Source organism: Harpia harpyja, chromosome 3, assembly GCF_026419915.1.
Source record: "Harpia harpyja isolate bHarHar1 chromosome 3, bHarHar1 primary haplotype, whole genome shotgun sequence".
In the NCBI taxonomy this organism is placed as follows: domain Eukaryota; kingdom Metazoa; phylum Chordata; class Aves; order Accipitriformes; family Accipitridae; genus Harpia; species Harpia harpyja.
The window spans coordinates 56,301,839-56,325,721 of NC_068942.1; the positions used below are offsets into that span (position 1 = coordinate 56,301,839).

A 23,883-nucleotide genomic window follows, 5' to 3' on the forward strand; every position below is an offset into this window, starting at 1 on the left:
ACCGGTCGAATGGGAGGCGGAGCCAGCCCAGCCGCCTGCGCGCCGGGAGGCTGGCCGTTAACCCTTCCGTGCCGGCAACGAGGGGCCGCCTCTGCCCCACCGCCCCGTCCCGCAGCGGACCCCGGGAGCCCCCAACACCTCGCGGCGGGGGGCTGCCCGCCCCAGCCCCGCAGCGGAGCCCGGGGCGGCGTGCTGAAGCGCAGCTCCGCGCGGCCGAGCGGGGTGGCAGTGTCTGGGTGCCCGACCGGCGCGGCGCCCTGAGAGGCCGGCCCGGCAGCGCGGGCCCCACCGCCCCCGCCCCCAACGGCTCCTCCGCCCTAACGCAGTGCGGCGGGAGGCCCGGGACCGCGGCGAGGCCCCGGAGCCAGCTTCCCTGCGGGCTCCGCAGCCGGCGGAGCCGCCGCTGGTCCCTGTTGGGGGCGCTGGGCGCTGCCGGGGGGTCAGGCGCGGGAGGGCCCCGCCGGCCCCGGGCACCTTGTGTTCAGGAAAACTCGGAAAGGTGTCGGGTCGCGGCGGCGTGGAGGCCCGTACCTGACAGCACGTACGCCTTTCCGCCAGCGAAATTACCTCAGCAGCGTTCCAGCTGCCGCTACGGGAAACGCGCTGACTGCGCAGGAAAGGAGAGTCCGACATGCGACGAAACGGGATGCCAGCCTGAGGGGATGCGTGAGGAAATGCTCCAGATCTTAGTTCTCTCAGTTTCTTAAAACTCATCCGCTTTGTGCCAACATCAGCTGTACGTGCGGAAAGATAGCTTCGCTTGTGCGGACAGACTTGTGAGAGAATTGAAAAATCTGTTGCATACTGATGCTGCAAAGGCTGAACATCAAAGTGAAGTTAATTGCAATTGTACCTGTAAGTTTTACAATTTTAAAAACCTTTTTGCAATAAAATTGAGTACTGCCAGTATCTTGAAATAATGCACATAGGTTTATATAACGATGTTATATCTGAGTGTATAGAAACATACACGTGAAAGAACAAAAGATGTGCTAAGAAATAAAGCCTATGCTCTTCTTTGCATTCAGAATAGGGTCCCATTCTAAACAGATTTATCAAGAACCAAATCCAAAACACCACCCTCCCTTTACTCCATGACTAGCCATTTTCTCTGTCTCGCAGCAGGGGTGAAAACCCAGTATTGTTTCCCTTTTCTTTAATCTGGTCATGGGGGAAATGTGACCGAGTCTTTTATCTCTCCTTGACTGGAGAGAAGGATCTCAGAGGGGCAGATGTTATTGAGAAAGTGAGACTGTAGGAAATTCCCAGCCAGACAATTCTTTTCCCATCAGGGACCAGTGTTGCTTCACACACCTGCGCGAATGATTTGGACCTCCATAAACAACTCAGGTAAGTGCTGTGCTATTCCCACTGCAGATTCCCCTATCAGATTAGACCAAAATTCCCCAGGCAGTCAAGATGCAAGCTCTGAAGCAGCCAAACTCATCCGGCCTAGAAGGATGCAAATGAAAGGAACTTAATTCGCCTACACGTCTCCGTATTTTAATAGCTACTCAACAATTCCACATTGTTGGGCTGATGATGAGTCAAAGGACTTCTGAGATTACTAAGTATCTTAATGTAACAGAATCAAGCTTTAGGATTCAGTGCCCTGGGATTACCGAAGTGGCATCAAGAAAAAAATGGTTTATGAAGTTAGTAGTTCTGCATTTCTGGTTGCCTTTGTTGGATTGTATTGGATCAGCAAATGTGGCATGCTGGGATCCTGCTTGTGATAATAAACACAGTGAAGTGGTCTTTTACTGTGACCATTGCATGGTCATTTACTCAGCTCCAGCTTATCAGGGTTATGTTAAAAAACTCAATCTCGGGAGCTATTAATTACCTTCAGTTTTGTGGGCTTGAGTGAATAAATGGGTCTGTCTAAAGCTTCAGGTCATCACAACTGTGGCCAAGTGATCCGACATGATAAATGCCAGACTTTGTGAGGTTCCCCGATTCAATCCATCTGCGTGGCCAGTATGGCACTGAGGCAACCAAATCCCTGAGGCTGCTGATTCTGGGTGTTGAATCACAGTTTTCCCTGCCTTGGACATCAGAAATGTACTTCAGCTTGACTGAGAGTTGATTTCACGGTGCAGGCTCTTGTTAGTACTAATGTGGTGACTGCAAGTTGATGCGATAATACCTCAGAAAAAGACGTGCATCTAACTTGCTTGCAGACTTTGGGGAGTTACTAGGTGGCTCCATCAGGTGGCTGGTCAACAGTCTTTGCTGAAGCACTAGGCTGTCAGTACGACTCCAGTGCATAGCCCTCCATGAAGCCACTTGCTGAACATTTAAAGCCAAGGGGGGTAACCATGAATCTTTAGGCTGCAAATCAAAATTTTCAAATGGCTGAAAGGCAGAGGAGCCATACTGCACATCGTGGAGGGGCTGAAAAGAAGAAGCCATTCCAAAGCAGTTCACAGGCAGATGACGACAGCCATTTCCTGGGAAGTGACCACAGGTTCTTGCACAGTCCACCATGGATCAGAATGAGCTGTGTGCCCAGGGACCCCTGGGGAACCTGGGTTTGCCAGCCTCTACAGCTCCCGTTGGGTTACTTCCATATCGCCGGGATTCTTATGGCTTGGCAGCACCAGGACCATCCCACGAGCAGCTGTTCTGGCATGGGAGTCAGGAATCACATGTGGCTCCAAAGTTAGGGACTAGCTGCAACCAAGTTAAAGTTTACTGGACCTGAAGGTCACCGGTTCTGCAGGCAATGTCAAGACCAGAGGTTGCCAACCCCGCTACTTCAGGAGCTCTGTCCTGCTAACCTACAGATACCAAGATAAGGCTAATGAGCAAAAACCAAAGTACAAGCTTTCTAAATTGCTCAGTCCCTTTTTGGTTTTTAGGTATGTTGTTAAGACATGTATGTTTCTGGCGTTACTTTGTACGTGTCATTGGTGAGCTGCTGTGAAGTCGGGAGTTCTCTCCATCGCCAACTGCAAGAACAGACAGACCAAGTCAGAGCGAAGCAGAAACAGAAACCAAGTACTGGTAGGAAACCAGTGTTTCCACATGTGCTGTAACAAACTGAAGTAACACGTCTTCTGCATTGATTTATGTTGAAGAGACGAGGAGTTCAGCAGCTAAACGTTGAACTTGACTGTAAGCTTCCTGCATAATCTCCACCTGTAAAATACTCTCCGTATCAAAAGGTTATTTTAAGAGGAATCGGGCTGCAGCTGAACACCGCAGCCCTGGTAAGGGTCCCGATGGAACCAGGGAGAAACCCCAAGCACCAAGCTGTTACTGTTCTGTCTTTCGGGGCTGAGGGAAATAGCAAGAAACCCGCTCCCGGGGCAGCCGGGAGCTTCCCGCTCGGGACTACGCTCATCCCCGCGGAGGCTCCTGAGGAAGGCCGGCCTCAGGCAGGCAGCGGCGCTGCCCCAGACAGGCCGCTGGGGCCGCCGGGGGAGCGGGGCAGCGCCACGGCGGGAACGGTGGGAGGACCCCAGGGCGGCGGCGCTGCCCGGCGCGGGCGCCCGGTAAGGCTTGGGGGGGGCTGGGAGACCGCCCCGCGCAGCCGCCGCTGCGCCCAGGCGGCGGGCGGAAGCGGCGCTCCTTACAGCGCTCACCATAGAGCTGGAGGAGACGCACACCCACACCCCCCTTCCCCGAGCCCTTGGCATTTCCGGTGGGGCGCTCCGTCACATCCGGGCGGCTGAGATGCCGGTAAGGCGGGCGGGGGGAGGCGGGGGCCTGGGCGCTCCTCCAGGACTCGCCGCCCTCTGCGGGGCACGGGGGCCAAGCGGGCCGGGGAGCGGGGGTGGGCGGCCAGGCCCTCCCCACCGCCGGCGGCCGCCCCTCACGGCGACGGGCCGGCCCCCGCGGTGGGGGAGGGGCGGCGCACCTGCCCCGCGTGGGGGAGGGGCGCGGCCCTGGCCGGGCCTAGGCGCTCCGCCCTGCCCCGTGGCGCCGGGGTCTCCCTCTCTGCCCTCCCCCGCCAGGGCTCGGGCCGGTGTCCGCCAGGCTGCCCCCCGTGCCCTCCCGGCCGAGGCGTGGGCAGCCGGGCCTGGCAGCTCCGGCTCCCGTCGCCGTGGGTCGCTCGGGGCCCGCCCTCCCGGGTGCGGGCTGAAAGGGGGCAGCGGACGAACGAGCGGGAGTATTCCGCAGCCCTGGCTTGCGTGCGTCGGTCTGAGTTACTCTGCTTTCACTGTGCTTATTACCTTGTGCCTTCGCGGCAGAAGGTGAGGCTCCTGTGTGGAGGATCTTGTGCTGCTCCGCTTGCTGTCAGGAGTGCTAGAGGAAGGCTTTTAGGTTCTCTTTTTAGCCGATCCAGTATTCTCATTATTTTTCAATATATTCAGTAGATTCGTAATTGTGATGGAAGGGCGGGAAGAACTATACGTAGTTCACTTTCTTCTCCCATTGCTAGTGTCTGGAGTGCTTTCCCTGTAGGCAAAAATAGATACAAACTAGTTCTCATTTACCCTTGTAGCCCAAAGAAGAAACATTCTATGGGTATTTGTGAAATAACTTCTAACCTACCTGTGTTCATCAAGATATTTCACATAATCAGAAATGTAACATCTTAACAGGCAGGAATAGCAGAGGTTTCCTGGTGACAGATTGTTTGTGTGAGGTTGCTTTTCATCAACAATTTGGATAATTCCCGTGTTTTGCAGGCTGGGAGTTCAGTCTCCTTGTCTCTTGCAGGCTCTATGTGATTTTCAGTTGATCCTGTAAGTTTCCAGGACAAACAATTCAATTTTCCATTGAAAATGAGCTATTGCAAAAAAAATGTGGTAAATAGCCTTTGAAAATTAATTTCACAGCGTTAGGATGTTATTTTGCTGACTCAATGACAACAGAAATGCAGGAAAATGAGTTTTCCCAGTACTTCAAAGTGTATTTTACAGTTATGCAACATCTGCTTGCTTCTTTTTGCTTTGCTCTCGTTTTTTCCTTCCTATCTCTTTATATTTCCTTTTTTGTTGTTTTAGGTTAAATTGAATATTTGCGCAACACAGCTTCTTGCAGAAGGACCACCACACTGTTTTACACTTAGGAAAATATGAGAATAAGCAGGGAGCGTTGTTCTCTCTGAACTAAAAAAAAAAAATATCTGTGCCTTGCTGAGGACAGCTGCAGGAATCGGACACTTGAATCAATGTTATCGGATGAGTTAGAATCCAAACCTGAGGTGAGCAATTATGAACTGGGTTTGGTTCCCAGGAACGTTTATGGGCAACACTTAGAAAAAGTTAAATGAGTTTAATCAGTTTGCTGCTTACATATTAATTCTCAAAGTGTTTTCGGTGGCAACTTCTAATGCTTCCATGTTTTGATTTGAATGGTAAAAGATTAAAGAATATTGCAGGGTTTTTTCCCCTCCTTTCAAGTGTCAGCCAATACTCTTGCCTGTTCTCAGGTTATTTTTTTTTTTTTCACTATTATAATGTTCTTTCTGTTACAAGAATAAAATAAATTACTGTATTGACTACTTCTTTCCCTCAAACCAAATTGACTTTACTCAGTTTTGGGGAGTCTGGATTATTCTATTAGCATGAGCCAGTTCTGTTTTTTAAACTACTCGTGTTTCCATTAAGCAGTTGGCAGAAGTGGTAGGCAGCAGCACTCGGGATCCTGGTTGCTCGGTGTGAGGCTGCTGGACTGTTCCCAGGTTCAGCTGGTAGCACAGCTGAGCATGAATTGCAGTGATGTATGTGTGGGCACACAGTGCACACACAGCTGGCCACAAACAGATTAACACATACACAGGTAAAGTACTGTTAAGAGGTAAGCACAAACAGCATGAACGACACTAAAGTTTGTTAGTGGACTATATCTATGCCCTCGTCACTCAACTCTCATGCATACTCACATTTACAGATGGTTCTGGCAGGCCTAAAGCCTTTCTGGTATCTGTGCCCAGACCCAGGGCTTTTTAGCCAGTTTTTGGCTGGAATCTTGTGTTTTTCCAGACTATGGTTGCCTAATCCTTACACGTTAGTCAACCAGAAGTTCACTAGCAGTGTACTCGCTTGTGGGTAGAATGTTTAAGAATATGTTCAGTGAGTAGATAGAAGGGACTGCAGTGATCACACAGCAGTGTACTGACAGCAGCCAGCAAACATATGATTAGAGTCTCTTCTCTCCCTCCTGCCGTGGCTCTTTTCTCCACTTACTCACCTCGATTCCTTCTTTGATCCTCCTCCTAAACATTGCATAAGTTTTACAGATCCTGCAGTCCCTGTTACATTGGATAATAAGTTTGGTCTTTCCTATGAGACCTATTCAGATAACCCAAGACAATTTTGCTTTCTTATTGGTTACAAAAGTTCTGGTTGAGCCTCTTCAAGGTTTTACTTCAGCAGTGGCCCACTGATCAGTGTCTGAGGAGTCCTGGTCTTTGTTACTCTTACCCGTAATTTGCTAGATACAACAGTCTGCAGTTTGTTATATTCAACACAATTGTACCAGTGGGTTCAATTTATTACCTTTCCTGTTTCTTGCCTTTGTCTTTTAGGCTGAATAGCCATTAGCCAGCTATCTGTACATTCCCCCACTTAAAAGTGCAGAGGACTGTATCACTTTGTGTCCTTGCTTTTCTGGTTCTCAGCTTTACCTCATCAGAAGGCTAAGGTGCTAGAGCAGAGAACTTAGTACTGCTATGAAGTAGCTTTTGGGGAAGTTTGCAAGTTTAAATTGAATTGTTTTTATTGAGTCTTCTGTTTCTATCCCTTTTCAGTCCATATGCAATACAGCAGGTATCTTAAACTGGTACTTTAAAGAGAATGGTGGTAACTCGTCTCAGCCCAGTTGAAGTGGTAAGGTATTTGTTTCTTAGCAGAGCAGCCAAAGCCCTTCCAATCACACTATTCAGGAAAAGTAGCTGCAAATTTGTAGTAACCCTGTAGTCAGCATGGGCTGCAAGGAATTCCTTTCTCTTGCCTTGTGGTTGATATCTCATAACTTCTACTGATTTTTCTCCCAGTTCTGAATGATAATACGGAGGACTTTGTTACTTCAGTCTGTGAGTGGGTGGATTCCCATAGATGATTTCTGACAGCCAAGGACCAGGATAGTTGGAATGCTTGTTCCTTTGTTCCTCAAATAGGAGCTGTAAGTGGGCCTTGTCTTTTCTGGACTTGAGTAAGATATTTGTTAATTAGGCATGTTTACATAGTAGTCCTATTTCCCCATAGCAGAGTTGCATTTTCTTCCCAGTAAGCCCAGAACAGAGTAGTCCATGCTACAGTAGGAACAGGCCTCATGCATGAAAGCTACAGTGGTTGCAGAGGGCATCCTTTCCATAGATACTGTCTTCTAAACCATTTTCCTCAATCTTGATCAAGGCTATTGTATACTACACATTGGGATTCATTTGCATTGTGGATTACCAAATCTATACACACCCTGTTTCTGGTTTTGATTGCGAAAGCTGAGTGTTAAGTTAGTGCTATTTTCTACTTCTTTGATGTGAAACTGGTAGATACCCTTTTTACACCTTTCCCAAATAGCAGTTCAAGTATCTCTGAAAGTCAGTCATCATTTTATATCCCCTGGTGAGCCACGCACCGTAATTCTTAGAGCCACAGATGTTCTTTCATGCCTACCATGTGAGAAAGGTATTAATTAGGAGCTAACTGTGTTTGTGTAACATCTAGATAATATTAATCAAAGCACTGTGGATGGATTGTATAAGCTTCTTTGCTACTGGTTTTATCCCTAAAGACACTAACGTGCAAATAAAAGTTTAATACTTGAGTAGAGGTGAATCCTTTTATAGGAAGTTACAAAGTTGCTTTGAGAGGGTTTGTAGGGGCAGTTGGATCTGCTTTTTCTTCTGGACTCCCTGCCCCCAAAGCTGTATTACCTGCATTCCTCAGGGAACTGATAAGATCTGCATTTTGCATGCTTTAAGCCTTCAGGGTGATTTGTTACAGCTGCAAATATTTCCAGCCACCTCCACCACACTGGTCCATTGCAGGGTGCTTTCTGCTGTCAGGGCTTGCTCTAGCACAACCAAGTGAACTACAGCTCCGGTCTACAAATTGAATTGGCTATTGAAAAGGGGGTGGAGGGGTGGTATTTTAGCCTCTCTTTTCTGTCCTCATCAGCGCCTCACAAGGAGAGACTGTTGTGAATGAATTAATTCCCCAGAGGTTGTATGGGAGGAGGTATCCCACTTTCTAGCTAAGAGCCTTCTGCCCTCCACACCCTTCAGCTCTGACCCCTCCTTTCTCCTCCACCCCTCCCCCTCTGCTAAATGTTCTTTTGACGTCTTTATTTTGTAGTGGTTCACTGGTTAAATATAGAACAGAAACCAGAAACCGTATCGATTAAAAACATGGTCCCTGCTGATCTGTGAGTATAATCTAGCTCTCCAGCTGTCCAGTGGGAGGATAGATCTGAATGTTAATACTGGAGAACCTTCCTCCCCTGTCCCTCCCAGCCACCCCCACCTCAAACAAAGCAACTGCCTGACACTTGGCTTTTGAATCATCTGATGAAGGGGGTATGTTAATGGGACACAAACTTCAACTCGATCCATACCAGATGGCCGTATTTTCATTTGTTTCTGTAGTGCTTTTTTTTTCTTTGAAAGGAACTCTAGGAGGGGTTCCCAGTTCTTTAAACAGAATTTTCCTTGTTTGTTCCCCGCCCCTCAGGTCAGGGACATTATCCGAGCTCCTGGGTAACACAAGCATTCTGCACTGCTTGTGGTGATAGACCCTGGGATCATCCTGTCCAACCATCTCTTGTTGACTAGCAGGGATGACAATTACTTGTTTAGTGAGAAGAGGCAAGAAATATTTTACATTTTAATACATACACTGTCTACAATACTTAGAGGATTTTCAGAGTTATGTGGTGTTTCGTCAGAAGGAGTAAGAGGAGGGTATGTTCAAGAAGGTGGTATGACAGAGCAAAAAAAAAAGTCTTCATAGCAAGATGCAGCTGAACTTTGCCCATTTTGTCCCTCCAAGGTTTATAGATTCTCTCTGTATGACTCACATCTAGCCCATAAAGTTTGAATCTCTTAAGTCGAGGATGTCCTTTTGCAATTAATCAATATCAACATTTATTCCAAATTCCAATGGATATCTTGGCTATAGAGTAAAGCCACCGCACACCTCTTATCATTCCTTTTGTGTTCTCTTAATATTCTGTACATTCAGTTTCTCTAACTATTCCTATTCAGCTGTCCCAAGATGTTCTGTCTGCTTGGTTGCAAATTCTAGCACTTTGGCCATATTTGCAGAAGGATTGGTCCCCTCTTTACATAGGGATTCTATAGTCACCATCTCAGGAATACTTACAGCCCATCTGGATCCTGTTTGCGGTGCCAGATATTATGTGGTTATGAGATCTGATGAACTGTAGAGTCCAGGAGATTCCTCCCCTCCTGGTCCTTCAGACAAGAGACCACTGGACTGTTCCCAGGTACATGCAGAAGTGAGGCTGAGCCCGAACTGCAAATATGCACCCATGCACACATAGACAGTACAGACGTGTGGCTGTAAACACTAACTCATGGCAGGACAGTACTTTTACAGGCACCCACAAACACTAATGGCATTCACATGAAACAGGAAGATCACAAATGGCCTGATCCTGTTCCTAATCATCAGGTTACCAGGCTTGAAATTTGCTAGCATATCACAGACATTCCCTCACTTAGCTGACATGCATACTCACAGTCATGCATCTGTCCAGTCTCTGCCAAACCTCAAGTCCTTCCAGTATCCATCTCCAGGCCCTGGGCTTTTTAATCCAGCCTCTGGCCAGGATCTTGGGTTTCCAGATTGTGGTTTCCTCCTGTTGACAGGCTAGTCCAACATGAAGTTAACGAGATGAATGTACTCGGGAACTATTTAGGAGCAAACAGCATTTGAGAAGATGATGGGATACAGTGATGAGGCAGAGCAGCATACTGACCTGCAGCCTGCTAATGTGGTCCATATTACCCCCACCCCCTTCCTGTTCCCCATAGTTGTTCCTCTCCTACTCACCTTGATACCTCCCTTTCCCCACCTTTGATCCTTCCCCTAAACATCCATAAATTTTTCACATTCCCACAGCCTCCTCTTAATACATCTTAATAATAAGTTTTACGTGGTCCCAGAATTCCCCCCATATCCCTTAAGAAGTTTGCTTTTGCCTACAAGATGTGTTCTCATTGTCCTAAAAGCAGATTTGTTTACCCAGTGTGCAAGCCAATAACACACAGAGTCAAGGTATTTTCAAATTAATTTCATTGATGCACATGAATGGTTGCCTGTCTCAAGACAGCACACCTTAGTCTTAAAAATTCCCACATTTATATACTTAAGTAATATATTCATTATTATTTTCCTTAATGATTGGTTCTTTCTTCTTTGCCTCTCCTGTAAACTAGGGCGCAGACTCTGTCTTCTTCTTTCATTGTCTTCTTTTGAGTAGGTGGTCAATGAGTCAGTGGTCACGATCTCCCCCTGTAGGAATTACCTTTTACCTACTTACTCTGTCTTGGCAGTTCCAAGCAGTTCTTCAAGGTTTGTTGAGCAGACCGCAATCCATTATCTTTTCTGACATAAGCATTCTACCTATCTACAAAGCCCCATTGTCTAATAGTTTATTCCTAAACCCTAGATTATGTCTAGTTATTGTTTCCCTATTTTAAATATTAACTGATGGGGGGGCACTGTACACAGGACTTTAGCAGCTCTCTGGTTATTTCAGTCATATTATACATATTAATTGATAACATTCTGGTAATCCATGATAATATTGTTCCTATTTCTTACAAAGTTTCTGGTTGAATTTCTTCAAGGTCACGCTCAGTCACTCCTGTAACAGCCCATCCATCAGTGTCCCAGGAGTTCTGGTCTTTGTTACTCCCTCTTATCTGCGGTTTGTTGGAGTTTATGTATCTGCACATTTAATTTATCACCTCTCCTGTTCCTAGTCTGTCTTTTATGCTGAACAGCTAATTACCAGATACCCTTACAATTTCCTATTTGCTTTCAGCTGCAAAACCAAATTAAAAGAAACTTAAGAAAGCATGGCACAGTGTTTGTAGCGAGTTTCCACCCATATTCCAGTTGCTGTAGTTGTCACAAAGGTATTAAATGATTTTGAACAGGAGGAAAGATTCATGAAGGTACTTAGCTGTCAAGATACATATGTGACATGAAGATTTTTATTTTCTCTTAATTATTTGATGTAGAGTTGGTGATTGGTTTGCTTTAGTTTATGGGAAGGGTTGGGGTTTTTTATTCCAAATTTTAATAACAAGCATGATTCGCGTCCTTTTGTTTACTTCTGCTTTTTTTGCCCCTTTTTAATTCTCTGTACTAGCTTGTTATTACTTTACAAAGAAAATTAAAAGGATCTTTTTTCTACTGAGCATCTGTTTGTGGCTGCTGCATTTTACTTTTCCCTAGTGGCTTAATGTTGCTGTGTGGAAGTGGAAGGTTTCAAGCAAAGCTTTCCTATTGTAGGAGGAAAGTTTTATCTAAGGCTTTCTGTATAAAAATAGAAGAGTCCATAAAAAACGTGTTTCATGGTGGAGTAGGCAGCAGTAGGGATATGAACAGCTTTTAAATGAAAGACAATCCAGTAATTTAGAACCATCTTGCTGTTCACATTTTTTTAGTCCCAACTTCTTTCTTCTGGTTGCCTTGCTCTGTTATTCCTAACTCTCTTCACCTCTCTTTCTCCTTTTCTTTTTTTAATCTTAAATTAGAATGCATGGCCTTGGGGGAAGGACTGTCTCTTACTGGCTATGTATTTTTTTGACAACATAAAAATAGTTCCCTCTTCTGACTGGGGCCTTTGGATAATCTTATACCTAAGATGAAAAAGTGCTAACCTTTCAAACTGCAGTCTGGCTTGTGGCCTAGTTCAAGTGGCATGTTGCCATCCGAATGACTTCAAGACTTAATTTTTACCTTCATAATTGTCAGTGATGACAGGCTGCTCCTGAGGGTGAGCTGGAAGCTAAGGGTGATCCCAGCCCAGGCAGTGTCCTCACTGACCAGGGCACAATACTGCAGCACCTGAGCATGGCAGGCAGAGATGGGTGCTGGAAACAGGGTCCATCCACAGCCCTGGACAAGGCAAAGTGATGAACCAGGTCCGTGGTCTATCCAGAGTCCAGTCAGGAGTAGCAGGAGATGGGGCTGGAGACACTGATGCAGTAAAATTCTGTGGTCCATCCAGGAGACAGGGCTTGAGACAGGTAAACCTACAAGAAAGACAGCTCAGGAAAGGACTAGAGAGCACAGATTGAACTTAAATGGAGTCTCTGGTGTTAAATGAAGCCCCTGGGCAGAGGGTGTGGGTGGGGGCCCCAGGAGAGACCACTCAGGGTAATTAAGGCTTCAGGGCTCTGACAGCAGTAACTCTTTGAGGTAAAACTGTTTGAGGAAGCATCAGTATTTCCAGTGTTTTCATGAGAGGCAATAAGCATAGAGAAATCGGAGCCCAAACTATTAAGTTTTCTTTGCAGTTTCTTTGATTTAATGAACTTCGTCCTGATGTAGGAGAGGCTCAGAAGGCTGGTATCTGCTATAGAAATAATTTGGAATTGGGTGCCAGTAGTTCTGAAAATTAAATACTAAGACAATCACAACATACAAAATAAGAATCAAATTATTAGTGACTGTTGGCTTTTAATCACAAATATACCATGGGCATATCATGCTTTTTTACTCTGTTTCTTTTGACACTGATGAACCATCTCACTGCACAGACAACTTCGCCTGGGCTCTGCGTGAATGCATGCTAAAATATGTCACAATGAGGGTAGTAGCTTTTTAATAACTGTCTTGTACAGTTTCCTTCTAAATGCTAAAGATAAAGGAAGTCTGTTGCATATAGTTGTTTGCTAGACAGCAGCAGAATGCAGGATCTTTATGTCAAGGAGTTTCCTAGAGATAAGGAATAGTGACTTGAGTTTTTGGTGTATTGTTATTTTCCATATTTCTTTCATCTGTGTTTTTCAAAATATTTTGAGAATGTGAGTATCAGAGTAAGTCTGTTTGACAGAACTTATAGCCAAATAAATAGATCCTGTATTCGGTTTTTGAGGGGCATTTTCTCTGAAATATGGAGTATGTGTCTAGGTCTCTTACAACTGACCCCTTTCAGTCTTTCTGGTCTCCAGAAGTTTAATTCCATACAGGGGAGGGATTTGAAACTGTGTTTGTTAAAAAAACTTGTGGAGTTCACAGAAGAATTAGTTCAGTCCATTGCAAAAGCTGGGCTGTGTTATCTCCTAACTCCCAGCAGTGCTTCCTTTGTTAAATCAGAATATTTTAGTATAGACTGCTGTGGCACTGGTAATGGAAAAAAGAGAGTCTCATTTCTGTGTCTGTGTCTTGGAGGTAAACAGGAGTCCAGTATTTTACCCAGTAGTCTGACAAAAGCTTGGGATGTTGTCAGGGGAACAGAATGAGTAAACAAGGCACATGCTTTGCTACCCTGAACTTGGTTAAGTATGGGAAGACTTTCAGGGATGAGGAAAGGCATTTATCTGACTTCCAGTTCCTTTTCAAATGTCAAGTTCCTTTTTTATAACTCAAGATTTTTAGGAGTTAGCCAGAAGTAATTTTTGCATTGCTGGAGCTGACTGATGTTAAGGATAGCTAAATCTGCTGGACTGAATGACCTGGGCATCTCTCACCTCCTAGGCCCATTAAGACGAGGGCTGCTCCCTATTTCTGATCTTAGGTCCAGCCAATAGTGAGGTTTAGTACAATTTTCAAATAGGTGCACACACACACACTGTGCAGATGTGACTGACGCCAAACAGATTAAAGCAGATAGAATGCTTGTAGCTTTGCCCACATAAACACAGGCAGCGCAAAGTGCCTGATTCTGTTTCCAGGGGTTGCTGCCTAGAGAAAATCTTCATGGGTTTCTCCAGGACATGTCCCTACACTTCTCATTCTGCTTGCCAACTAGTCTGGCTTGGTGTTCACTAGCATATGACACAAACACACTCTAGAGAGCGGGATCACACAGGAAATAGTTAGGAATGGAGTTTAATAAGAAGACAGGACGGACTGCGATGGTTAGGCTGTGCCAGACAACTGAATCGACTAACTTCCTGCTTATATGTAATGATCCTCTTTTATGCTCCCCTCTTCATTTTCCTGTGTTTGTTCTACCCTGTTCCACCTTGATCCCTTCCTTTTCCTGCCTTTGGAACACGCATAATTAGTCCTGTACAATCCCCCCAATCTCTTGTTCAGTCCCAAAGTCCTCCGCAGAGAATGGATCCCAGTATAAATCCCATACCTCTTTATGCAATAGTCCCCCTTATTTTGCATAGTATTCTGGAGAAGACTTCTGTTGAATCCCCTTAGTGGGTGGGTTTCACACTAAGGACAATGGCTTTAATTGTCCATCTTCGATGGTTTTAGGAGTAGCTGATTTGGATGGATAAGGCTGCCTGTGTTCTCCCCCTTGTCATCCCAGCCTTATTCCTCTGATCATTATCTGCCTATTTTGAATAGCCATTAGCTAGACATCTTTGCAACTAGTCTTTTGCTTGCTTTTTTATTTTAAAAAGGCCAACTTTCAGTGAAGTATTTAAAGACAATGGTTTAGAAAAATATCTGTACCATTAGAGCATAGTAAAGTATCAAGTGGTAAAAGATAAGTTAAAAAGGAATATATGCCTTAAAACACAGCATATATTGGTAAAATTTATCTTGGTAAAAGATAATTAAAAAGGAATATAGCCTAAGTAGCCTTCAGAGTGGTCTGCAACGATTCAGAGCTGTTTATTGTATGTTAAAGAAATGAGAATTTTATAGGTACTTCAGAGATGACAAATACAAACAAATCCTTCTTTGTCATTAATGTAAATTGAAAAGCTTCCATTTACTTTGATGTGTATTCATGGGATTATATTCAGTGTCTCCTACAAGACAGTAGTGGGTAATGGACTGGGTTTAGTACCTTTTTAAATAGTTTGTGCTGCCCTTGACCTAATCTTCAGTATCTTTTTTCAGCTGCTGGTTCAGTTTGTTCAGAATACTTCTATTCCACTGGGGCAAGGGCTGGTGGAATCAGAACCAAAAGACATCACCTGTCTTTCTCTCCTTCCTGTTGCTGAGACCTCAGAATGCAACAGACTCATGTTGCCAGGTAAAATCTATGCAGCAGATCTTTGCGAGCATGCCCTTAATACAGCGGTCTTTACTGCGCCACGGTGGCCCACTGCCTCTTGCTGATAAGGCATTCCAGGGGGTGGAGGAGAAAGTTCAGAAGGGTGACTGAAATTTTCCCATTTAACAGTGCAGACTGACTAGCTAGAGAATTCCTTCCTCCTCCAATCTCTCTCAAGTTCTAGTTTTTTCCTAAAAAAATAACTTCATAGGTATCTTTTAGTCATAGTGTATTTATACTTTCATTTACTCTGGTTTCCCTTTCTTCACTAGATGATGAAAGAGATCTCACTCCGCCAAGTCACACTAATTCTTCCAAAGATGTTTCTTCATCTGCTGTCTTGAGAAGTCTCCAGGTAAATGTGGGCCCTGATGGAGAGGAAACAAGGGCACAGAATGTACAGAAACCATCTGACCTTCTGTCAACTCCAGAGACTTCCAGTTTATTGCAAGACCTCCAGCCCAGTGACAGCACTTCATTTATTCTTCTCAACCTAACACGAGCAGGTAATTCTCCTTCTGTTTGTCTGACTGGATATGTCTCAGACAGCAGAATGCAGGAGATGCAAGTACAACTCTGTCCCTGCTGCTTATGAGGGGAAAGATCATGAAATTTGCTCGGCATTATTGGATATTTCAGGAGCATTTAATTATCAGCAGCTTTCTACAATGTAGAGGTCAGTGAAGACTTTTTCAGTGCAGCTATTGCATCTATGCCATCAACACTAGCCTCTGGGAAACAAAAGAAATTTGCCTCTGTTACATTATCCTTCTGTTTCATGAAGTTGTCTTCTTTTCTAGGACTGGGGTCTCCAGCAGAGCACTTGGTGTTTGTTCAAGATGAAGCAGAAGATTCTGGGAATGACTTTCTCTCTCATGATAGCACAGACAGCAGTACCCCATGGTTCCTACGAGTGCAAGAATTGGCCCATGACAGTTTGATTGCTGCCACTCGGGCACAGCTCGCTAAGAATGCCAAAGCAAGCAATAATGGTAGGAAATCCCCTGATTCTGTCTCAAAAGTTGAATGTTCCATATAAGGCTCCTAGTTCCAGCTTGTTTCTTCCTCTATTTCATTCTCTCTTGCTTTTAATCTGTTCTGACATCTTCAAATCATCCGTGACAGAATTATACGGAACCACCATGTATTTTTTCTGCGGTATAAATAGGTCCTCAGTTTTTCTCAGGGAATGAACTTTAGTGGAGCCAGCAGTTCCATTGTAGTCTGCCTGTTCTCTGGTACATTTAAAGAGTGTCTTCTTTCTGACTGCAGCTGCTTGTATTTCAGCTTCATTTTCACTTTCAAGTGTCTATTTTTAATGCATACTGTAATTCATACTTTCTCCTTAGCTCCACTGGGTTTGGAGATGAGCTTTCTGGAGAGTACATAATTGGATTTAGTCACATGCTTTGTGACTTAATTATTTTAATAAATAGTTGCAAACAAATGCAATGTCTCTTTTTTTTCGCTAAGGTGTTTTTAAAAAGTTATCCTACCTAATACTTAAAATTGGTTGGTTGATACTGATATAGAGACCATTTTTACAATTTTTGATGCATTGGCTTTCTATTCTTCTTAGAATCATAGAATCACTTAGGTTGGAAAAGACCTTCAAGATCATTGAGTCCAACCATCCTCCATGCCCACTAAACCATGTTCTGGAGTACCCCGTCTACTCGCTTTTTGAATACCTCCAGGGATGGTGACTCAACCACTTTCCTGGGCAGCCTATTCCAATGTCTGACAACCCTCTCAGTAAAGAAATTTTTCCTAATATCTAACCTAAATCTCCCTTGCCGCAACTTGAGGCCATTTCCTCTTGTCCTTTCTTGTGATAAGCCTCATCTGGTAGCAGCTGATCGGATACAGATAGCTTGTTGGGAATAGTTTATGGGCCTGGTAAGGTTTGCAAATAGGTGTCTGATGCCTGTTATGGGCTAGGCAGCAGCATGTAAGGCATGGTAAACAATTAGTAGCCAGGCACATACCGGCTTTACAGTCCTGTATCATATATGATGCTGTTTTTATCTATTAAATTTGACACATTATAGTAATCTGTATCTTTTTTTAGATCTTGGTGGACTTTTTCTTCCAGGTGAAAATGTTCATCTTTGCTCAGGAGATGGGCAGCCGAAAGACTCTAGCCCCATTCCTCATTTATCTCGTGTGGAAAGGAAGCTGAAGTGCACAGTTGAGGGCTGTGATCGGACATTTGTGTGGCCAGCTCACTTCAAGTATCACCTGAAAACACACCGGTGAGCAGAATAAAGCTATATGTTGTCATGACTTTGAAAAACTGCTCTCTATTTGTGATAGTGTTAGTTTTTGACATTGACAAGCTGTGAAAACCTGGTATTACTCTTTGAAATACTAGGCCTGTCGCTTGCTTTAGGTCATTTATGTTGAAACACTTTGACCAGATTTAAATTGTTTTTGCAGGTCCTTGTTAGTGTTTGGTTTAGAATATTTGTATTTTAAGAGGTGCTCAATAAAGAGCATCACCATCATTTCTGTGGTATAGTGAACATTAGAACTTTTAGGATGCTATCATATTTTTACATGCCCTTGAACAAAGTTGCTTGCTCTAACAAATGACTGTATTCTTATTTAGCTAAGAAATTGGCAGTCTCTAAGGTAAATTTTAGATGAGAAGCTTAAAAACTGGGAAGGACTCCAATACACGAGCCCATCATCTTGCCCTGAGACAGGGCTAGCAGTAATTGCATATGTTATATGTACACATACAGTCATTTTTTATCCTCCAGGGACTGAAATTCCACAATGTTCCTATATAATCTGTTGCACCGCTTTACTAAATCATTCTGGGTAGAGAATAGGCAAGGTAATATGATGAAAAGATATTACCTGAACAAATTCTTCCAGTGGACCACCCAGACTCTACTTCCTTAGGACTAATTTAGGTCACTCACTTTGGTTGAGTCTCTCTGTTTTCTGATATAATTAATTTTGGTTTAAATGTTTCTGCTTTTTATTTAATTAAAAAAAGAAGTCAAGTGTTCCTGAAAAATACATTGCAGTAGCTGGTAATGAAGCAGCTATTTTGTTGCTTTCCAGGAACGACCGCTCCTTCACCTGCCCAGCAGAAGGCTGTGGAAAAAGTTTCTACGTCTTGCAGAGGCTGAAGGTGCACATGAGAACTCACAATGGTGAAAAACCCTTTGTGTGCACAGAGCTGGGCTGTGGGAAACAGTTCACGACAGCTGGAAATCTGAAGAACCACCTACGAATTCACACTGGTGTGTTTTAGACCTCACCTATTTGTGGTGTGCAGAGGTGGGGTCTTTACTGAGGAATAAACCACTTCCTCCTCCGTCCTCAAACTTTTGAGAATATTATGTTGTTTTTCTCTGCCCTTCATTAATGTCCCTTTTCTGTCAATTCACATTGATCTATAGGTCAAATTAATCAACTGCTTACCCCCTTTACTATCCTGTATAATTTCACAGGGGTTTCACCCTTTAAATATTATGTGATGATGCTGTACTCTGCTCAGACCTGTGCTCTGAAGATTCCCTTCACCCCTCAAGTTGTTTGATGGAGTGTATGCTGTTTTGGGGAGAGACTAGACTGTTCCCAAGGAAATAGTTAGCGAACATGACTGCTGTAATTGTTTTTTATAAAGAAGCTATTTTAAACTCCTGAAAGGCACAATAGCTTAGATATTTCTCCAATGTGGAGTCCTGGTGGACACAGTCGTACCTGTACTAACATCTGGCTGAATCTGACTAGTTTATGTTACCTATGCTGCTTGTAGAATGACTACATTTGGGAAATTTAGCAAAATGAGGAATACAGTGGAATGAGTAGCAAAAATATAGTAGCAAAGTCTAGTAGAAAAAGGCAATAATTAGAAGACAGCATTTTGGCATACAAACTGCTCTGTCTGTGCTAATGCTAATTCGGGATGTTACCATATGCTGGAGCCTATGTACTCTTAACTCATGCTCAGCTTTTTATATTAAATAAAACAAGAACCTTTATTTCATATTGCTGTATTTTATACATGGTTTGTTTATGCTGTCTCCTCTGGAGAATTGATCCTGCCTTGTCAATATTTTTAGAAGTTGGTGTACCAGCCGAAGTCTTGACAACTGCATAAAGTGCTTTAGGTGTTTTTATCCTAGAAAGTTGTTTGAAAGAGGCACACAAGTTACTGCTGAAATGATCAGCAATTTAATAGTTAGCAGAGTTCATAGTGAATATGCCAGTGGCTTTGTTTGGTTGTTTTTTTAAGCCTCAGGGTTATCACACCACTTAAACAAATGGCCCAGTTCAAGCCTCTCAGAATATTGTTAGAGATTGCCTGATGGCCTAGGAAGGTAGCATTGCATTACAGTTGGTTAATATTTCAAAATAACCGTGACAACTGTGAGAGCACAAGGCCTCTCTAGTAAAATGAAATCGCAGATTATGTGGGCCACCAGCAGCTGTTTATGCCTTCTGCCTTGCTTAAACATTACCGTATGGTATGTAGTTTGTAGATACACATGGAGAAAGGTTGCTATTTTAAAGAATTTGCAGTCTAGCTAGAACACACGGTTTGGGGGCAGATGTTGGGATGTAGTTAAAAATTATATATACCGATAATAAAATTTCGTATGTGTAGTAACAGCAGCCATAGTTTTTTCAGTTTTCTTTTGCACGTAAAGCTCCCAGCCAAGGTACAGATAAAGTTAATAGGCCCAGTTGACACATGCACAATCCTCCATGATAGAGTGAGTGTACTGCAACCAACAGAGTAGTAGCTTCTGGAGGAGTAAATAATAATTTTCTTAACTGCAAATTGATAATGTGCAATTAAGAGTTTGACCAGATGAAAGGTGTTACAAAACTGCAGGTGTAAATAGATCTAAGGTTTCTCATAGATGGAACTGCGTGCTGTTATTTTTGTCAATGGTAGTTTTTCTTCCTTCTTTCAAAGTTTTAAAATTTATAACAAGCCAGAAGGTACAATCAGTGTTTGAGAATCTGCTACGTGTTTCAGCTTAGTAACACTAATCAGAACATGCTGTGTTGATCCTTTTTGCTCAGATCTGTTGAATGCTATAGTAGATAAGAAGCTGAGAAACAAACTGTAGAGAGAGGATTTCTAAAGGCAAAATCACAGTAGAAACAACTTTAAAAACAAGTTTACTGTGAAAGAACTACGTCTATGTTAGACAATAAAATAGCTAAAATAGCTTGCTTAATCTCCTGTGGACTTGCTGTTACTCTGATACAGTAGTCTAGTTAAAGACTTGAAATCATAGTGTTAAACATGGTATATGGAGTTCTTTAGTGGGATGTTGCAGGCAAAAGTTACCTCTAGTTTTATGTAAGGCTTTTTTAAGAGAGTGTTTAGAACAGATTAATTATATTGCATTGCATTAGTGTAGTCACCTCCCAATTTATCATCATTCAGGCAAATACAAAAATAGCTGTGGAGATATATCAAAATAACAAATTCCAGCTTATGAGAACAAATTGTGCCTTGAATTACTGTTCCTCCACACATATATATAAATGACTGACACATCTCTAATGGGATTTTGGCAAGTTCAGCCTGATCTGAAATAAAGTATAGAATCTGATATGGAGGGATTTTTGGCACTGAGAGGCAGAAAGGGAACAGGATCCTGGGAGTGTGTGAAGCAGCGAGCTGGTTAAGAACTGCATATAGAAGATAGATCATAGTCCAGGTACTTTTATATTACTCTTCTGGTATTTATATACTTGGAAGATCTATTTAGGAACAGTGGACCCTTGCTTTGCTTTCAGTGAATGATGATCTAAGAATATTTCAGAAAGAATGCCAGTGTTTCCTCTTGAAAGCTGATGAAGATAATGCTTTAAAAGCCTTAGAAAGCATATGTGTAATTTCTATTGAACTTTGTTGCGTGTAAGGCCAAAAGGGAGAATGGGGTAGAGATCTCCAGGCTGTTCTCACGGACTTGGACAATCAGATCAAGTTGTGATCCCAAAATCTAAAAACTTACTTTTCCCTTGTAGGGGAAAAACCCTTTCTGTGTGAGGCACAGGGATGTGGTCGCTCCTTTGCCGAATACTCCAGCCTTCGGAAACATTTGGTTGTCCACTCAGGTAAGAGTCTTCATCTGACATTCTGTGACCTATCTGAGAAAACGTCTTTGTTGTAGGACTTTGATTTGATTTCCTTAAGAAAAATCCCCTAGTTTCTACAGGACTTCTGGTCATAATGTTTCACAACTTCCTTTGTGGTGCCTGTAGCCTGTACACTTTAATCTTTTCTGTTGTTTCTGTTTCTAAATTTTATGTTTCTAAATTCAACTTACATTTTTTAAATTTAGTTTTTAAATTGTTTCTAAAATGTCATGAAGTTGGATATCTGTTTCATAGCTACCATTTTCTTATTTAAAAGAGAGAATCTAGCACCTCTATGTATTAATCAAAGCCATTCAAATCTGAAATCTCTCATGAGTGGGTTTCTGCCATAGGTAGGGTTTTCCTTTATTTTTTAATACTACTTACTTGTAATTGGACAAAGCATTAGATGGAAATGTATTTCACAAGTGATTCAAAGCTTCTGCCTTCTGTTCTGACTAATCTATCCTAAATATCATCAGCATATGATGAATATGGCATGTCTGGGGAAGGGGAGATTTTATTGGGGTAGTAACTTTTGGGGCTACCCAAGTTCTCCATGCTTCTTCTTTCCTGTCTCCTTGGCTTCCATGCTGTTGAGCTCACACGTACGGACATCATACTTGCATTGTGAAAATGATAAACTGCTCTGTAAAACGGAAATCCTTTCACAGTGACAAGTCATCATCTGGTCTCTGCTCAGTAATGTAAACCAGATGCTGCAATTTGTTGTGTGATGGCAGGAGATAGCTTCCTTGCCTCTGCTTCCTTGCTTTTGGTTATTTTATTCTAGGCATGGGACATCAAACATTTCCATGTCACTGAGTAAGAGATTCCAAGTAACTTGTTCCCTCTCATAAATCAGACTTGAAGACTTTATGTTACTCTTCAGACTTGAGTTTTCCAACAGCTGGCAATACTGATATATAAAACTCTTCTGTTCTAGAAGCTTGTTGCTCTCCAGGAAGCAGGAGTATTTCTCATTTGTTTTTTTCACTGATAATTAGCACCAGTGCTGTCAACAGCCATTTCAAAACAGTATTATTGGCTTCTTGGTTGATGAGGTCTTTATTCCCAATTTTGTAATTCTTGGGATATTTTTTCCCCCTTCAACTCCAAGGAGTGAAGCCCCATCAGTGCCAAATTTGTGGGAAGACATTTTCCCAGAGTGGTAGCAGAAATGTGCATATGAGGAAACACCACTCCCGAATTGGAACAGCTGGCAGCAGAGAGCGAGAACAGACAGGTAAGGAAGGGAGGGCACTGTGGGAGAGAAGTGCAGGAAAGAATTAGTGGATGGTCAGAGAGAAGGGAAGATGTTTTTCCTGAAAATATGAGACCACAAGCCAGTAAGGAACAAAAGACTGTTCCTCTTGGAGACGAGGATGGATTGCTCACCCTCCTCTTGTAGAATAGAAGACAAAGGTGTATTTCTGTATTGTGGTCAAGGGGCAGATAGGTTTATTGTTTTCAAAATTAATGTGAATCTAGTATCTTTTTTTTTACATGAAATCTGTGCCCTTCGTTATGTATTCTTGTTGTAAGCAGCCTGGGTTTTTATGCAATGTGAATTATTTAAAGAGAAGGCCAAGCCAGCGTGAGATCCCACTATACTAAGGCTCAAAACAGTAAGTATAGGAGTTACCATCCATTGGAGCGCAAGATGCCCAGAGAGTAGGAATGGATAAAGTAGGTATCTAGGGAAGAAGTCTATGTGACTTGAAGGGGGCAGGGATTGTATCTTATATTGCAGTATCATTACATCATGAGAATTTTATTTTACCCCTTTTTTCACAATAGAGTCACTGATGGGCAGCAGTTTGCTGGAAGAATCTACAGTGCATAGTAAGAATCTCATCTCCATGAACTCTCAGCCCAGCCTTGGCGTCGAGTCTCTGCACCTGCCAGACACTGAGTCTATTATTGGAGTAGAGGAGGGTGAGACCAGCTGCTCTTTTTTCCGCCCTCTTATATGTGGTGACTGAAGTGGGATCGATCATTCCTCCTAGAGGCTCACCATATTGCAGTGGGATGAGTGAACGTTGCTTTAACTGTGCACAGAGCGGGTGGGTAGATGGAGAATGAATCATAAAACTGGAGTTGGAGAAGACCTACTGGACCAAGTTTCTCTCTTGCAGAGCTTAAAAGGTGAAGTCTGCTGCTTAGGTGTCATTTAGCCCATGTCGTGAAACGCCATTTCAAAACTGTTCATGCAGTCCATTCTCCTAAAACCTAAAGTGTTTGTTTTGCTGGAGCACCTAGGAGCCCCAGTTAAGGACCCGGACCTCATTGTGCTAGGCACTGTACAAACATTCGGTATCTTGAGCAACAGGCCTTCCTTCCATCCTTTACCTTCAGAGACTATATTCTAATACATCTCACTGTCAGAAGCTGACTTACTATCTGAAATAAATGTACTACTTGATATCATTTAATTACATTTGCTGTGTTCTTTTCTGCTTTCCCCAGTCACTTTTTCCTCCAAAATTTGTTTGGTATATCAAGCCCTTTAAATGAGTCTACCATGTAGATGTTTTGAATTTTTGTTAAAGACTTTCTTCAGAATTGGCATTGTTAAGAATGCAGAGTTTTGCTAAGATACTACGTGTCTGTAATAGCTCCTATGTGAAGAGAATGCTT

At 43.2% G+C, this 23,883-nt stretch overlaps 1 protein-coding gene across 6 annotated transcripts; it reads left to right on the forward strand.

Moving 5' to 3' along the window:
• Positions 1-458: 458 nt before the first annotated feature.
• Positions 459-23,678, forward strand: ZNF410 (zinc finger protein 410). Of its 6 annotated transcripts, none has more exons than XM_052782687.1 (11): positions 459-859; positions 1,214-1,350; positions 4,959-5,158; positions 14,967-15,102; positions 15,396-15,629; positions 15,924-16,115; positions 17,195-17,378; positions 18,199-18,380; positions 21,133-21,222; positions 22,364-22,489; positions 23,044-23,678. In XM_052782687.1, the coding sequence occupies exons 3-11, from the start codon at positions 5,126-5,128 to the stop codon at positions 23,226-23,228; spliced, it is 1,362 nt and encodes a 453-aa protein (XP_052638647.1). In that variant the 5' UTR covers positions 459-859; positions 1,214-1,350; positions 4,959-5,125; the 3' UTR covers positions 23,229-23,678. The 6 variants fall into 6 exon arrangements, with proteins under 6 accessions (XP_052638647.1, XP_052638650.1, XP_052638652.1 ...); XM_052782690.1 differs by having other exon boundaries at positions 459-855; positions 1,212-1,350; XM_052782692.1 differs by having other exon boundaries at positions 480-859; positions 17,219-17,378.
• The last annotated feature ends 205 nt before the right edge of the window (positions 23,679-23,883 follow it).

What these genes read in the sequence shown, in the direction of transcription:
- ZNF410 (XM_052782687.1), top strand. Translation starts at nt 5,126, where the DNA reads ATGTTATCGGATGAGTTAGAATCCAAACCTGAG. An exon ending in TCTCAACCTAACACGAGCAG is followed by an intron (nt 15,630 to 15,923) that starts GTAATTCTCCTT and finishes CTTCTTTTCTAG; the next exon opens with GACTGGGGTCTCCAGCAGAG. An exon ending in CCACCTACGAATTCACACTG is followed by an intron (nt 18,381 to 21,132) that starts GTGTGTTTTAGA and finishes TTTCCCTTGTAG; the next exon opens with GGGAAAAACCCTTTCTGTGT.